Source organism: Alligator mississippiensis, chromosome 1 (genome assembly GCF_030867095.1).
Source record: "Alligator mississippiensis isolate rAllMis1 chromosome 1, rAllMis1, whole genome shotgun sequence".
NCBI classification, from domain to species: domain Eukaryota; kingdom Metazoa; phylum Chordata; order Crocodylia; family Alligatoridae; genus Alligator; species Alligator mississippiensis.
Window position 1 is genome coordinate 300,538,947 of NC_081824.1, and position 17,066 is coordinate 300,556,012.

Below are 17,066 nucleotides of genomic sequence, written 5' to 3' on the forward strand. Positions count from 1 at the left end.
TAAAACTGACACTGTACTTCTAAAGATGAACTTCCAATCTTTGAATATGGACAGGCCTTCAATTCGTACACAGGAAATTTGGAATACCACAAAAACATCGTGAAAAATGAGGGATCTACAGGTGTTTGAGCCCTTGACTTTAGACTTACAGAGGCAAGGTCTCCAGCCAGAGAGCAATAGAGGGCTGCTTCTTGGTTCTCTCCAGCCTCAGGGGAGCCCAATTATTGACAAACCCCATGGAGGAGGGAGGAAGAATACAGGAATATGGGAGACTGGGGGTCCCAGGGACCCCTCTTTGTGCCAAATGTAGCTAAACAGGTAGTACAAGTGGCACTAGAAAACAGCAAAGTTGCTATTTAAAGAGATAACAACAATTTGTAACAAGCACAAGGGTTTTTCCATCACAAATTGCTTAAACACCTCTACATTCACTTTTTGTGGCAGGAAAAAGGTATTTTTCCTGACACAAATGTAATGCCTGTCCATGCCCTTACAGGCACCAGAAAACCTAACTCCTGTGAGCAACAGTAGGGAACTTGAAAAACTGCCCTTGTCTCACTAGCAAGACAAACAACAAATATTCAAAGTACTGTAATGAGGGTGTGTTGGATGATCTGTGGTTAGCAGCCTTCAGACTTAACTGGCACTGCGAAAGTTTTGATTAAATGTAACCAATAACAGATTACTTCTAGAACTCAGCATTCTGGAGAAAGTGACTGACCTCTGGGTCTACTCAACCTGGAATAAAATAATTAAAGAAAGGCACAAAATTCAACTGCAGTAAGTTTCATAGTCAGTAAAGTATTGTTTATTGTACTTCAATATTCAAACAACAGATGCCTTAGAAAAACAGAATTCCAACATTTTGAAATGTTAAAGGCCAAGTTTGACTCTGGATAAACAGGTTCATTGACCTAAACTTAATTCAACCCTTGTCAGACTAAATTTTTTGTTGGAACTGAAAAAAACCAGTAGAGTCAACTTTCACTTCCTTGCACTGACGAAACCTTCTGAACACGTTTTTTCTTTTGCACTGAGTCAAACAATGAACAGGAATATAATGAACTAAGAACTGTAATATTGTTGTTGCATATTCTTCAATAAAAAATTAAAAGCATATTTGCTTTCTTAAAACATAACCTGCTTTATCTCTGTTTTGTCTCAGAGTTTTTCATAATTCAAGAGTTTAACAAGATGCAATGGCTTTTATAGAAACAGCTGAACATTAAAACTGCATAATTAAAACCAACTAGGGACTTCCATAAACTTGGGCAACTGCAGCCTTACATCTGATTACATGGGACCATCACCTGAGCAAGTGACATTTTGCGGGGAGTTCAGCTGGAAGCCACACCTGCATTCACCATCAATTCTGTGAACAGACCACTGGTCAAAAGGCATAAGGTTCCAAACAAACCTGTCAACTCAGCTCCAGGCAGTGGGCCTGCTTTTGCTTACCAGTGAGTCAACAATTAAACCAAACAGTTCTGACCTCCTCCACACAAACCTTTTAATTTTTGTTTCTTAATGCCTTTCAAAAGTTTGACTGAAAAATGGGCAATTGGGTTTGCATTTGGTCTTTTGTTGTTTTTTAAACTTTTTTTAGTTGATAATTCAGGAAACTGGAGGTTACCACCATTTTAATTCCATTGTGGGATACAGTTTGGGCTAACCAGTGTCTAAGTAAGGAAATGAATCCAAAAGAAAATGCATTTCACTTGGTAGATTTTACCCATTCTAAAATGAAAGTGAGTTCCATATATTTTTCAGTCAGGAAGAGCAGCATTCCCACTCAAAGTTCCTGTCATCTCTTCCATTTCCTCACTCCTTTCTGACCTCATTGATGACTTTCTTATATTTCATGGTAACACTGGGCTCTTACAGCATATATTCTGGTAGATTTATCTTACTTGCCATGTAAAGCACTGCATCCTAATCAAGACCTATTAAATTTTGTAGTGGATTAATAATTTCTGAAACTAAGGATTTTGCATTAAATTTTAACTATATCTTCAAGTATGCCTAGCATTCTGCAATTCTCCTTGTCATGAAAGCTCTTCCTTTTGTATCTTTATACATGCAAATCCCCCACTGTTGATAGTATCCCATTAAGAAAAATATATACTTATGGTATGGACTCCATTCAAAGCAGAACATTTTTCCCCTCTCTCTTTTCTAATATGTTGCTACAGCATTCCTTCCTCTATATTTGTTTGGGCTTATGTGTGATGTCATGTAACCAATTATACTGCACCATGTCAAACGTAAGTCAATGTTGAGTGGTTTGCTTGACAGGGCAGAAGCTTTAAGTTTTACAATGTTTATGTCTTCTGCCACTGCCTGAAGAATGAACTCCTGTAAAGCTAGACACAAGGCATAAAAACAACTCCCTCACAAAAAAAGACTATGGCTGATTAAGAAGACTGAATTCTTTACCTTCTGTACAGATGATATATAAGAAACAGATGTTGTCTCTGTTAACATGTTGGTTTCATGACTGAAGAACTGCAACCCAATGGAGAAGTATTTTTCTGACCTGCCACTGCCTGCACTACAGTAGTGTCACAAGCTAGGTTATAATACCAGAAAACTCTGAACTATGGTGTTATTTTTACAGCTACAGATTTTGGCACGCTCAGGTATGTAAGATAAACTTCAGATTTATAATTGTGGCAAATTATATGTATTACTTCTAATAAATATCAATAAGAATTTCAAGTGAATACAACACAGTTCATGCAAAGCAGTAATTAACTTCTGCCTCTTTGGTTGCAGAGCTATTGCATCCTGACATCAGCAATTCTTTTCCTTTTTGCAAAGCCTTTGATAAACTAGTGGTTCAGTTTCTAATACTCTTGGCAACTACAAACCCAGGTCACCAACAGCTCCTTTGAATCTGAATATTTCAAAAGTAGAATCTATTCCACTCTATACAACTCCAGCTTTCTTTTATTAAAAATAGAGAGGGGAAAAATAAAACTAAAACTTGTTATAAGTTCTGAAACACTATGGCTAAAATAAGGACCAAAAGTTTTCTTTTAGAACGTTAATTATTAGAGATGGACAGAACTGGACCAAAAAGCCTATTTACTACTGAAATAAACTATATATTACCTACACTCGGTCATTTTCCTCCATCTGCATCATAAATAGGTCATATAGTCTGAATTACTTTTGAAACCTGGTATCAACAAAACCCTTTTCAAATAAATTAAGTTCTTCTAACATTACATTCAAGCAGCTAATCCCAGGCTACATTTTTTTCACCTATTATTTTGGTTGGACAATCTGGCTTCAGGCAGACATTCACACAGAGGAAGAGTCAAGTGTTCATTCAAAATCCATCACCAATAATCGTACTGTTTCTCTGCATATAGACTTAAAATCTACAACCATTTTTGCATACACTTACAGCATAATGGGTATACACCTAAAGGGGGAAATGCAAAGTCACAATCCCAATAATCAAACAGGTATATGTCTACACTTCATATTCTAGTATCTTAAGGTCATCAAGCAGTTCTTGTGCCAGTGTTTGCAGACCTACATTGCGGCTCTTTGACAGTGCTTTGATACGCTGAAATGGCAATGTGTCACGCATCTCAGGTGCTGACTTGGCTAAAACTTCTGGTTCTAGAATCACAGACTGGAGAAGCCGCAGTACATGAAGACACACTTCCACATCTGGATCTAAAAAGGCACAACAAAAGATTTCAGTTATTTATTATGAGCATACTTATTATACAAGTAGCACCACACCACTAGGGGATAAACTGTTGATGGCTGAAGTACTGTCATTCTCTCAGCTGCTGAAACCAGGAACATGGGGAATTATAAACATGGCACTGAATCAGTTTTATCCTCCTTAGTTCCTTGTGTTAAGCACGGCTTGGAAAGCACTTACATTCAGAAACATTTTGCTCCCTTGTCCATTATTCCAAGTCTCATAAATATATGCATTTAGCAAAAACTTTCCTATAACCTGTGAGCAGCCAAAATTTGCTAGTTTATCCTGCTTCAAGTCAAATTGTAATGCATTATTATTTAGTCAGTTTTCAAATTACTAATCTGCAGCTTTCTTTCAACCTTTTCTTTAGGTTTACTGTTATACAAGGTTCCAGATTATGTGCAAATTCAATAAAACCTCAATTTTTATAATGGCAGTTTTATGCCTGTCATGCAAGTGTTAAATTCAGTCCATACAACTGAAGTCTCGGGCACTTTGGTGTACATGACAAATGAAGATCCCTACTTTTGCTACTTAGGAACATGCATGAGAAACCTTGTTGGAAAGACATTTTGGTCTCTCCTTTTAAAAACACGTGTGTTTTTAATTACTGAAAATATTAGGAGCAACACTGTTTAATTATACACAAGTCTTACTGGGGTATGTTGCCCGTGACCATCAGGAGTATCCAATAGAAAATTCTTTTTTTAATGCTCTATTTTGAATATTCCAAATGAGAATGTTTAATACATTTTATAGCATAAATATCTACTTATTTGAATTGTTCACTGTGCACTTTTGATGTGCATGTCATTATGATATCTAGACTGCAGCAAAACTGTGATAGTGTTGTTTGAAAATGTCAACAAAATTAATTCAAATGACTTTGCACACCAGCCAAAGGGACTAAAATGTCACAGTAGGATCATAAATCTCAAGTAGCAATAAATCACATTTCCTTGAGTGGGAAAGGAAGTATCTAGTGGGCTGGAGCAAGTTTTGGGGGTTTTTTTTTATTATTAGTCAGTTTACTTAACACCTTTATTAATTATCCAATAACAGGGTAAGTAAAATGCTAATTCAATTCAGATATTACACTGGGTGGTGTTGAAAAGTCAGTCAAGAAAACATAGCAGAAAGGTGAGAAATTATGATAAAAAATGATGAGAAGGCAATTTATGAAACTTGCACTGGTGCTGCCTCCAGTTCAGCTGAACTGGTTTTAAGCATTGGTGATTTCTAGAAAGTAGTTAGTCATGTTAGTCCAAAGTCAGGCAGAAAGTAGCTTAGAGTGGCATCCCTTAAAGACTGACTCTAGTATGCCTGTTGGCAGATGACCATTTCACTCAGTTCCCCACCTTTATATGGCTAAATATTTCCTTTCTCCCACTTTCTGATTCTCATCTTACTGATTCTGTCCATAACTACCAGAATGGGTCCCTAGATCTGTCAGGACATGTAGGAGCTACCCTAATACAAATAAACAATGTATACTTTGCTAACAAATTGGGTAACACTGGATTAATCAAGTGACTAAAATTTTTCAGAACTGCTCATTCATGTTGAATGACCAACCTAAAAATGTCTCAGAGCAGGATTTTCAGAACTTCTGGGCACATGTAACTCCAAATCAAGTTACTGTGAGGCACAGCTACTCAACTCTACTGAATGCCAAGCCCATGTTTTGAAGCTGAACAAGCAAAAATTGAGGAACCCTGCCCTAGTGGATACTTTTGAAAAGAGGCTTTTATACCAAAATGTTCAGAAGGATTCCTCCACCTGCTGCCTGATATTTCTAGATCTAATCAAAATAAGTTAGATTCTGCAATTGTGCCCTTAGTTTTTGTCATTGGGCTTCTAAGACTATTGTTTATATCTTGGAAATAGGAGGTGAAAGGACAAGACAATATCAAAATCATCTCAGGTTCTGCTACCATGACTTGAATCAAGTATTACTTCACATTTGTTGAACTGGGGGAGGGGGTTAGAAAAATATGGTCCAATTATGCAGAAAAGCAGCATAGTAAGTAAACTGGATGTACCTACATATAATTCTCATGTGTCAGTTTAGCCAGCCGTAAAATGAGGATATAACTACCTTTAATACCTCACAATAGTATTTGGAGACTTAATGTTATCAATAATGCTATATACCTTTTTATCAGTATAGTCTGCATGTGTTGGAAGGCTGTAAATACTTAGGAAGAAAGGAACTGCCAAGGAAAACAATACATTATAGGGTAGCAAAGGAATGGGAAATGATACCTAGACTGAACAATAGTAACATTACCCAGTGATAGCTACTAGATTGTAGGAAGAATCTCCTTGCAACATTCAGAGAAGTCCTAATGCCTGAGTCACTTGAATGATAAACAGATTAGAGATTCATGAATATAATGAAGGAAGGAAACAATCCTGCACCTGAGGATGACATAATGCATCTGTCATCTGAGATTTCTATTGTTCTACATCTATTCCAAGACACGTAGAGTTAAAACACAGACAAACATATCCCATCATAATTATACATGGTTGTGGAAATCTTGTTCTGGAGAATTAGGTTTTGTAATTTTTTACTGGGATTAAAAAAAAAAAAATACTTGAACAGCTTTTTTTCTGGTCTTTTAAATTTCATTAAAGATTTTTCTAAGAAATCCTACTAGACAACAAGCAAAAGGAAAGGCAGGAACCTTCATTATTCAGCATTATGTTTATTTCAGCAGCTCCCATATTTAGTCATCTCAGTACTAGCTGAGTAATTTTTTTTTGTTTACACAGAAAAATCCCTTAGCTGTAATCAAATCACTGCATCATATCTGCCCAACAACTGTAACTCATGTTTCTTAGCTAACACGTCTGAAATCATTAAGGAAAAAAAAAATCTAGCTGCTTGTCTAGGTCTGGAACAGAATGTGTAATATAAGCCTACTACAATTATAAAATGCTGATGCAATGTTAACAACATACTGAAACTGTTTAACTTTGCTGACGTTTTGTTAACTGCTAACACAGTACTGTTTGATGTCATGGGCATTCAGTCACTGACAAAAGCAGCTGATAAAACGGGCAGAATTTACAGTCACATCTGTCGTTTGCCGTGTGCTCTCAGATGAACCAGCCCCTATAGCAGGGCTTAAGTAACTGCATCACATCAGTGCTAAACAGCTTATCTACAAGTGGCTCTGTGAGTGGTGCGAATTTAATTTACACGTGCCTGTAATGTTTCCGGGCCACCTGGATGCAAAATGTATTACTGGCAAATGATTTGTAACAGTTTAAAGGTCAGTCTATGGTAGGAACATTTTTTAATCAGTTTCCCACTATTGCTAATACTAGCTCAGCTTCACTAGTCAGCCAGGTTGGTAGCTCTAGTGTGAATGGGTTACCAGCCAGTGCCCCATTTTAAGCACTGTCACCTAACTAAACTCGGATCAGGTCTACACGTGAAATTAATATGATGCAATTAACTCTGGTGGATATTGCACCAGAGTTTATTGGTGCCATGTTTACAAGTGCACCTGGGACCACAGCACATTGAGCCAGGTCAGAGCAGCCCTGGCTAGCAGGGGACCCGGGAGGGGACCTGAAATTTATGCTTTCTGATCTCAGTTCCACCTTAGTAAATCCATTAGAAATAATAGTGTAATTCCAGATGACAGCAAGAAAGCATAAATTATCCCATCTTGTCCACAAGATGCCTAATTACACCTCACTAGCCCAAGGAATTCAGTCCAGCAATTTCCCACATGACACTGTGATACACTGAACATGAAAGTTCTGGCTGACAACACTTGAAGTGAGATCTTAAGCAAAGTATCTAGCATGCTGAGGCTTCAATCCTGATTGGAATCTATAAGTATTTCACAAAACAAATAATTAATAACAGAACAATGAAGAAATAGCCATGTATTTCATAAAGGGATGCCCCATTAAATCACTAGGCTGTATCTATAAGATTAGTTTAGGACTTTTTTGTAGGAACCAAGATTTCTTATAAATAATCTCAATTCTAGACTCACTGTGCTACTCATAAAACGTGTGATTAAGAAGAATATGTTCTTAGGCAAGAGAGTGACTTAGTCATGGAATGAGTACAGAGATGGATGCAATTTGATTTTAAAGTTTGACAAATTTGAAACCATTGAGAGCATGGACTCATGTGAACTGAGGATTAGCATCCCAAAGGCTTAGATTCATAAAGCAGAAGACTAACTGAAAATAGAGATATCCTATAAACTGCTGCTATGAGAATGACCCAGATGTTTTAAAAAATGGAATTCAAAGCATAATAAGTATGAACTGGAAACATCTAGAGTTGGTTATGAAAACCAAATATTCACTGTGACAGAGTAATAGGTATGCAACTATACATCTCCTTCAAAACTAGAGTGGAAATAGTCATTTGCAGAAACTTCTTAGATCAAGACTACAGGGTTTCCATATGGAATTGTGATTACTTGTGTTAGAGGACACTGAGAAAGGAGCACAAAGACCAGCTAAAAGCCTCCTGTCCTCCCGTTTTACAAAATACCTGGAGTAATTTTCTTAGAAGTGATTGAAGAATTGCATTGGAATAATCCCTCTGAATTCTGAAACACTTTTGACCACTTTTGGTCTCACAGGATGAATTCAAAGAAAGGAAACTGGCCACAAAATAATTAATAGGAGCAAAAAGGTATTCCAAAGAATAGCCAAAATACATTCCCTCCAGTGCTCATCTGTTTGGAGGGTTTTTTTGGCTCAGAAGAGAAAAATTAAAATCTGCTCCCAGTCAGTGCCATCTGAGCCAAATGCATGCATTTATTGCTTAGTGGATGGATAAAGTTCATGGGTATAGGTGATCTTGGTGTAGCTCTTTGTGTGAGAGAGGGTGGGAAGTAACTGAGAAGTGGAAGGATCTTGAAAGGGTTTGGATGTAAAAAGGAACGTATATTTTTGGTTTCCTGTTAAAGATGCAGCTTTTTCAAAATTGCATAAACTATAAAAGCTTTACCCAAGAAATCATTACAGAGATAATGGACAATTAAGAAAGAAAAAAAACACTATCTTAGAATAACAGAAAATTAGGGTTGGAAGGGGCCACAGGAGGTCATCTAGTCCAACCTCGTCCTCAAAGCAGGACCAACCCCAATTAGATCATCCCAGCCAAGGCTTTGTCTAGCCGGGTCTTAAAAACCTCTAAGGATGGAGCTTCCACCATCTCTCTGGCTAACCTGTTCCAGTGCTTCACCACCCTCCTAGTGAGAAAGTTCTTTCAACATCTAACCTAAACTTCCCTTGCTGCAACAACTTGAGACCATTGCTCCTTGAGACCATGGCTCCATCATCTGCCACCACTGAGAACAGTCTAACTCCATCCTTTTTGAATCCCACTTCAGGTAGATGAAGGCTGCTATTAAATCCCCTCTCAATCTTCTCTTCTCTAGACTAAATAAGCCTAGTTCCTTCAGCCTCTCCTCAGAAGTCATGTACCCCAGCCCCATCTCCATTTGTGTTGCCCTCCACTGTACTCTCTCCAATTTGTCCACATTCTTTCTGTAGTGAGGGGCCCAAAACTGAACACAGTACTCCAGATGTGGCCTCACCAGTGCTGAATAAAGGGAAATAATCACTTCCCTTGATCTGCTGGCAACACTCCTATCAATGCAGCCCAGTATGTCATTAGCCTTCTTCGCAACAATGGCACACTGTTGGCTCATATTCAACTTCTTGTCCACTGTAACCCCCAGGTCCTTTTCAGCAGAGCTGCTGTCCAGCCAGTCAGTCCCCAGCCTGTCCTGGTGCATGGGAGTGTTCTGTTCTAAATGCAGGGCTCTGCACTTGTCCATGTTGAACCTCACAAGATTTCTTTTGGCCCAATCCTCCAATTTGTCTAGGTCTCTCTGAATCCTAGCCCCATCCTCCAGCATATCTACTACTCCCCCCAGCTTGGTGTCATCTGTAAACTTGCTGAGAGGGCACTCTATGCCATCTTCCAGGCTGTTGATAAAGACATTGAAAAAAACTGGCCCCAGGACCGACCCCTGAGGCACTTGATACCGGCTGCCAACTAGACATCAAGCCATTGATTACTACTGTCTGAGCCCAATGCTCCAGCTGGTTTTCTATCCACCTTATAATCCATTCATCCAGCCTATACTTCCTTAGCTTACCTGAAAGAATGGTGTGGGAGACAGTATCAAAAACTCTGCTAAAATCAAGGTACACCACATACACTGATCTCCTTGCATCCACAGAGATCTCATCATAGAAAGCAATCAGGTTGGTCAGGCATGACTTGCCTTTAGTGAATCCATGCTGAATGTTCCTAATTACCTTCTTCTCCTCCAAGTGCTTAGAAATGGATTCCTTGAGGATCTGCTCCACGATTCTCCAGGGGCTGAGACAAAGCTGACTGATCTGTAGTACCCTGGATCCTCCTTTTTCCCTTTCTTAAATATGGGCACTATGTTTGCCCCTCTCCAGTCATCCGGGACCTCTCCTGATCGCCATGAGTTTTCAAAGATGATGGTCAGCAGCTCTGCAACCACATCAGTCAATTCCCTCAGCACTCTCAGGCACATCCTGTCCGGCCCCATGGACTTGTATATGCCCAGCTTTTCTAAATAGTCCAAGGATAGATAACTCCCAGCATGCATGCCAATTAGTGGCACACAGAGACATTTTTCCGTTGTGCCAGGAGGCGTGCAAGGAAATTGTTTTTGAAAAAAAAAACAATATTTAAGTTGCTGCTCCAGGCTCTCCAGAGCAGCCACAGGTCCTAAAGTCATGGTAGGCACTGGGGGCCAAGTCAGGAGAACACAGGCTGGGATGCAGTCTGAGTTTTGATGACCCCACCCTCTGTCCCCAGGCTGTACCCTCCAGCCTGGCCTAGTCCCTGGAGAGGAGCTGCAGGTGGACAGGGCCAGGGCCCAGGCAGGCACTGCGCAGGGCCACTGTGTTGGAGGCTTCAGCGGGTGAGCAAGCCCTGGGCCCAGCTGGGGCTTGGGCAGACGGATGCCCCATCCCACCTTGACAGGGACAGCACCAGGGCCGGACACTCAGGGCACGGTCCGTCTGGACAGCGTGGAGAGAAGCAGGCGCAGGGGGAGGTGCTCGGGGCAGGCCAACCAGCCCAGCCAGGCCCGTGCAAAGGCGGAGGCCAGGAAAGAAGTGGGGCTGCCCCAGGGCTCCACAGGGTCAGGCTGCAGTCAGCAGGCAGGCCTGAGTGCCCAGTGGCACCCAAAGTGGGGCCCAGCCTGGCTTGTACATCTCCGCAGGGATGGGGTGCAGCTGCCCTACCCATAAGGGGACGCTGCCTGGCCGAGGCAGGGCATCGGGCTCAGGGGGCTCCCAGCTCTGGGCTCAGCCTCCCTGTGCATTGGTTGTTCCCAGAGCCTGGGGAGCTCCCACAGCCAAGCCCCCACACCGGGGGCAGCTCTGCCCCACTCACATTATGCCCAGTGCAGAGGGAGGCCAAGCCCAGAGCCGGAAGCCCCCACAAGCCCAGCATCCTGCCCCCGCCAGGCAGCATCCCCTTGTGGGCACCCCATCCCCATGAAGCTGCATGGGCTGCACTAGGCCCACCGTGGGTGCCACTGGGTGCCCCCTGCCCGCCCACCTGCCTTAGCCTGAGTCTGCAGAGCCCAGGTGGGACAGGGCATCTGTCTGCCCAAGCCCCAACTAGGCCCTTTCCCCACTACCCAGCCCTGGGCTCCATCCTCCCCTCCTCCAGGACTGTCAGGAAGATGGAGTGCCCCGGCCCTGGTGGCTGCTGCTGGGATGTCACTGTTCCCTCCACTGGACACTTCCCCTGTACCAGTAGTCCCATAGCCAGCAGTAGTGGGAGACATTGGCAGTGTGGAACACACCCTCTTTCTCTTTTTGTCTTTCTTATCTCTCTTTTTTTTTTCCTTCTTTTTCTTCTCTTCTCTCTTTTTTCTTTCATTTCTCTCTCTCTTCTCTCCTTTTGCTCTCTCCTTTTTTCTATTTATTCTTTTTTCTCTTTATCTTTCTCTCCTTTTCTCTTTTTTCTTTATCTCTCTCTCTTTTGTCTCTCCCTTTTTTCTTTCTCTTCCCCCCTTTTTCTCTCTCTCCTCTTTTTCTCTTCTGTTTTTTCTCTCTCTCATAACAACATGCTTAACAAAAAAAGAATACACACAAAAAAGGTAGTATATGAAGTTTTATTTATTGTCAGCATGCTTAGAATTTTTAGAAAACCTGGTATTTACCATAAAAAGCAATATTTATGATTATTAACTATATTAGCATGCAGTGCGTCCTGCCATGTACCCCCCGCCTTGGTTTTGTTTATCTGGCATGTTGGCACCCTGGCACCTTACAAGGTAGACATTGCAGGTTTTTCCAGCACTCCGGCTAAAAATGTAGCCTACCCCTGAAATAGTTCCTAACCTGTTCTTTCACCACTTTTGGCTGCTAACCTCCCCAAACTGTGATGCCAGGTGTAGTAGTCTAGGAGCTGACCTTGCCTGTGAAGACTGAGGTGAAAAAGGCATTGAATACTTCAGCCTTTTCTGAATCCTGCCACTAGGCTGCCTCCCCAACTCAGTAAGGGACCCACACTTCCCCTGATCTTCCTCTTGTTACTGACCACCTTCTCCAAAATGGTGTCTCCCTCCCAGAGAAACTCTGTGCAAAGAGAATCATACTACCGTCATGAACTGCACCATAATCAAAGAAATCTGAGCCACTTTATTTATTTATTTAAGCTTGGGTTTTGACTTTCTATACCTTGGAAAGGCAAGTAATGCCAATGTTAGCCACAGAAGGATTCAAAAGATTTGTCCTTTTATCAACTGAAACCTAGGCAGCTGCTGTCAGATACAGTTAAGATTTCTTGCTGTGGTCTAAGAGGCTATTCTGAATCACCAATATTTTCTGAAGAAAGAATGGAAAAGCCTACCTCTTCCTTAATATTTTTCTTTTGTTAGAACTCTCTTTCTCTTATTAGCCAGAGATTTGATGACAGACAGAATCAGTTTAACTTTGCTATCCTGAAAAGTTTGCTCAACTCAGACACGGAGGAAGGAATCTCTTTTAGGAAAAAAAACAGTGGGGGAAAAAGGACAAGAGAACAAGCCTTTTAGAATTAAAGATGTTGTATTTTGCTCCCTCACTTATTTTCTTGGAAAGTACAGTCTTGAGTTTAGGTTTCCTCCTTCTGGGGTACCAGGACTGAGAGACTCAGGGACAGGTGGAAACAAAAGCAGTTAGACAAGGTCCAGGAAGTGAAAACAGAAAAAGGCTCCTCGGGGACAAACCCATAAACACTCTGAAATTCCAGATGGTAAGTTTTTGCAGAGCAAGGATACTGAAGGAAAAGGGAGGGCTTTAGGTGACAGGGGAAGAAGAGTTAGGTAGGGTACTGACAGACGTGCAGCCCTCCAGTCTAACCCATGGTGGTTTACAGAAAGCGCCATGAGTTAGACTGATTCTACCAACCCAACAAATGTTCCCTGTTGGGTGGGAGGGGGAGGGAGTGGGAAACAAATCTCCACTTCGGAGCCAGTCCAGCCAAGGAGCTGCCTGCCTGCAGCCTGCCTCCCCTAGAGACAGTTCCAGTGTTGTGTGCAGGATGGGAGAGGAAGAAGGGAAGGGGAAGGAGTTGTGGGCTGGGGTTTTCCCAGCCTGAGCTGGAAGGGGACGGGGGTGGATCGAAGCCCCACTTCCACTCCAGCTCAGGCTGAGCAAACCCCAACCCACAGCTCCCTCCCCTTCCCTTCTCCTCCTCCCATCTTGAAGACAGCACTGGGGCTGGGGCTGGGCTGGATCAGCACAGGCCTGCTCATTTGTAGTGACTTACAGAAGTTAATGAAGGTGCTCCACTTTGGAGCACTTTCATCTAAACCCTCATGAAGCACAGTTGGGCACTTCTAAAGCACTCTGCAGCCACACACTTTCTCTGACAGCTGTGCTTTCAAGGGGCTGATCACATGACAAATACCACTTCTGTCAGCACTCAAAATTACTCCTTTAGGACTCCTTTCAGGGAATCTTTGAATATCTTAGGAGAAACTGAAAAGCTGTGTGAAGTCCAGGCCATACCTTTACCCAATTCTGTCAAAGTGTCCTCTATAAAACTATGAAACTCTGGCAGTATGAATTATAATACTCCAGTACACATGTGCGTGCATACTGAAGCAGGAAATTCAGGCTGGGCTGCTGGAAGTCTCTGGAAGGTCTGTCCTGGCCAGTGAAAGCTGAGGAGTTGGGGTCTTGGAAGCAGGAAAGGAACCAGGAGAAAAGAGGGAAATCAAAAAAACAAAATGAAGAAGAAATGAGATGGTGAAGAAAGAGTGCCTGAACCTCCCGCAAAGGAAGGGCTTGAGGTCAGGCCCAGGGCATGCTCTCTATTCAGTGCTCTTGGTCCACTTGCACAAACTATTCAGCTATTTCTCTTGATAGCAGGCACAACTTCTGTGAAGTCAGACCTTTGAACTGGGGGTGGGCACTCTGCATAGACATCTCCCGTCTCTGTTAGAAGCTTAGAATTTTAAAATCAGATTGTGAAGGAATTAGCTGCACCCATCTTTTTCCCAAACCCCAGCTACGCATGATTAGCACCTTTGGAAAACAGATCACCATTTCCTTCAACAGCTGGAAATTAAATGTTATCTACTCTATGTCATACTTTGTGCACTTATGTGACCCTTGGTGCTTTGATTAAACAATGGATCACATTAAGCAACTCCTTTGTTCTATCATAGCATTTTGAAGGGCACATTTGGGAGCTCTAATTTAGAGAAGCTGTTTTTTGTTAGAACAATGACCTATATATTAACCTGACAGAAAGTAAGGATATCTTGGAGCAACATGTATAAAGTTTCCACAGACTATATATTTAGGTTCTTCCACTAAGCTTTTTGTTTCCTCCAGTTATGTCAAAGATTTGTAAAATGGATATGATATTTCCCAGGAGTGTAGTGTAAGGCTTAATTAATTCATTGAAAACCTGAAAAGATACTACAGTAATGAAAATTATTATTATCTGACAATGAGCCCGAGTACATACATTTTATATAAAGCCTCAGCAAAACTTTGAGATACGAGTGATCCCAAATTTGCTGGACAAAAATGAAAAACTAAAGAACTCCAAGTACAGAACTGAATCCCTGCACGAGCATGTGTGGCTACCATTATCTTCAGCAATTACTATCAGTAGTAATAGCTCATGAGCTTACAGTTAAAATAGAAGAGACATAGCTGAGACAGGACACAGTGGCATAGAAAGTGGACTGGCATGCCTAAGGTCACCCAGCAGCTAGGCAATAGAGCTAAAAACAGGACCTTCTGCATCCCAAACCAATGCTTAAGCCCAGTACCACAGTCTGTGCCACTTCTTGTCAATGGGAGCTGGACTCAGTTATACCAGAGATGAGTTGAGTCCCAACAGTTTATTAGTTTCACTAAAATGACTCAGGATCAAAGAAAAAGACTGATTTTGCCTCCATAGTACTTTCAACAGTTACACCTGCTTTTCTAATATTTTTCATTACATGATACAGCATTTCAAATACATTAGTTTAAAGTACACAGATATAAACACAGGTAGGTGTCTTCCATTTCCTTTATCAGGTTTTTCCACTCCCACCACTGGACATTACTAGTAACAACTTTTATATGAATCAAATGCGACACTCCAGAACCACTGATGGAAATATTTTCTTTTACTCTTCAGTTATTTCCCCTGCTTTGGTCCTTTATGATCAGATAGAATTTATACAAAACAAGGTGACAGATTAGATTTTCTACTTAGCTATTATCTTTAGGTATGACCTATATAGATTAATTTACAGTTATTATCCAAAAAGTCTACAACCTGCACTGTTCTTGGAACAACCTTACCTTTCAAAAGCCACCCAAGTAATGGAATGAAGCCTGGACTTTCACTAATGTACTTCAAGCCCTTCAAGTTGATGCTCACGTTGTACAGTGACATCAGCATTAGCCTAAAATAAAATTAAAAAGGTGATTAAATTGGATTCATCTGCATCTCATTATAGCTACTGAATCTAATATCTGCAATACTCATCCACAGATGGCTCAGTATTTATAAATACTGCAAGGTTAATGTTTGTAAGATTCAAAGACGTGTGGTCACGTCAGATCTGTATAAACTACATGAATTTCACATCATGCATAATTTTGTTTATCTGTATATCTAAATCAAGGCATTTAATCATGTAAAAGTCATCTATGTTAACCACCATAAAATCCCACTGAAATCAATAGGACTCTTCACGCAAACAGGGCAAGCAAGATTTGGCCTTACGGGATCTCACAACACATGCAATATAATCCTCTTAGTACTCCCCCGTGGACTTCCTATCCTCCTGATTAACAGCAAATGAAAGAGCCACTTTCAATAAAACAACACATGCAGAAACTTTATTAAAAATATTAGACTGAACCAAAATTAAATCATTTCATTCTCCTTCTGACCTTCTACAACCTGTGAATTAAAAAAAAAAAAAAAAAAGACAGCCTTGTAGAGCTTTATGCCTTTAACATCCAGTTACACATTAGTTATTTATCTGGCACTATGCAATCATGTCCCTGTTAAAGGAAATGTATGCTAATTCTGTACCAATTAAAGCAGCATTCAGTCATTCTATATTATCTGGTTAAATTTGATTGCTGGAAGACAGCACAATGAAGCAGATGTCCTGGGCCTAACAGGTGCGGAGTGTTCTGAGTTCAGAGGACACTGAGCACCTCATGGCTAAGTACAGATATTTAGGGAGGCTGAATTGGGTTCAAAATGGCCGCCCGATTTAAACTTAGCTCGCCCTAGTGCCAACCTTACATTTACAGACCCAGTCTGAGTGACCGACAATCAGTCTAAACCTGTAACTGTACAGAATTTCCATGCACGCGAACAGGTCTAAAAATTGCAGAACCTGGTTTAAGATAAACCTGGATCTATGTAGTATCAAACTTATGTGATTTAGGTCAAACCAGTGCATGGAACTGCTATATACTTTCCCTGCACAGACCCAGGGCTGGGAAAACCCAGCCACTGGCCCTAGCTCCAGGGCTACTCTTTTCATCCCCCTCCCACCTCCTGCTCCCCCACATGCACTGGGCTTTTTGCCCCACTGCCCCTTGGTCCAACACCCCCCCACAACCAGCCAGCCCTCTCAACCCCGATACCACAAGGCACTCTGGGTGCAGTCGCTTTTATCAGCATTCACTGCTGCCAGAGCCAAGCAAGTAAGTCCCGGTGGGCAGAGGGGATAGGCATGTAGGTTTGCCTGGGGGAGGGGACCCCACCCACCTGAAGATCATGCCTGACCCCCCCCAACCCACCCATGGGTCATGCCAGCCCCCCACCCCCTGT

General features: G+C 41.5%; 1 protein-coding gene across 4 annotated transcripts in view; it reads right to left on the reverse strand.

The window, feature by feature from the left end:
* Positions 1-781: 781 nt before the first annotated feature.
* HSF2BP (heat shock transcription factor 2 binding protein) overlaps positions 782-17,066 on the reverse strand; it is a 59,892-nt gene continuing 43,607 nt past the window's right edge. For all 4 annotated transcript variants that reach the window (XM_006260032.4, XM_059720770.1, XM_019487205.2 and 1 more), the window contains 2 exons: positions 15,572-15,675; positions 782-3,690 (listed from right to left, as the gene is read on the reverse strand). In XM_006260032.4, coding sequence (XP_006260094.2) covers positions 3,482-3,690; positions 15,572-15,675 — 313 coding nt within the window. In that variant the 3' untranslated portion in view covers positions 782-3,481. The remainder of the gene's footprint in view (positions 3,691-15,571; positions 15,676-17,066) is intronic.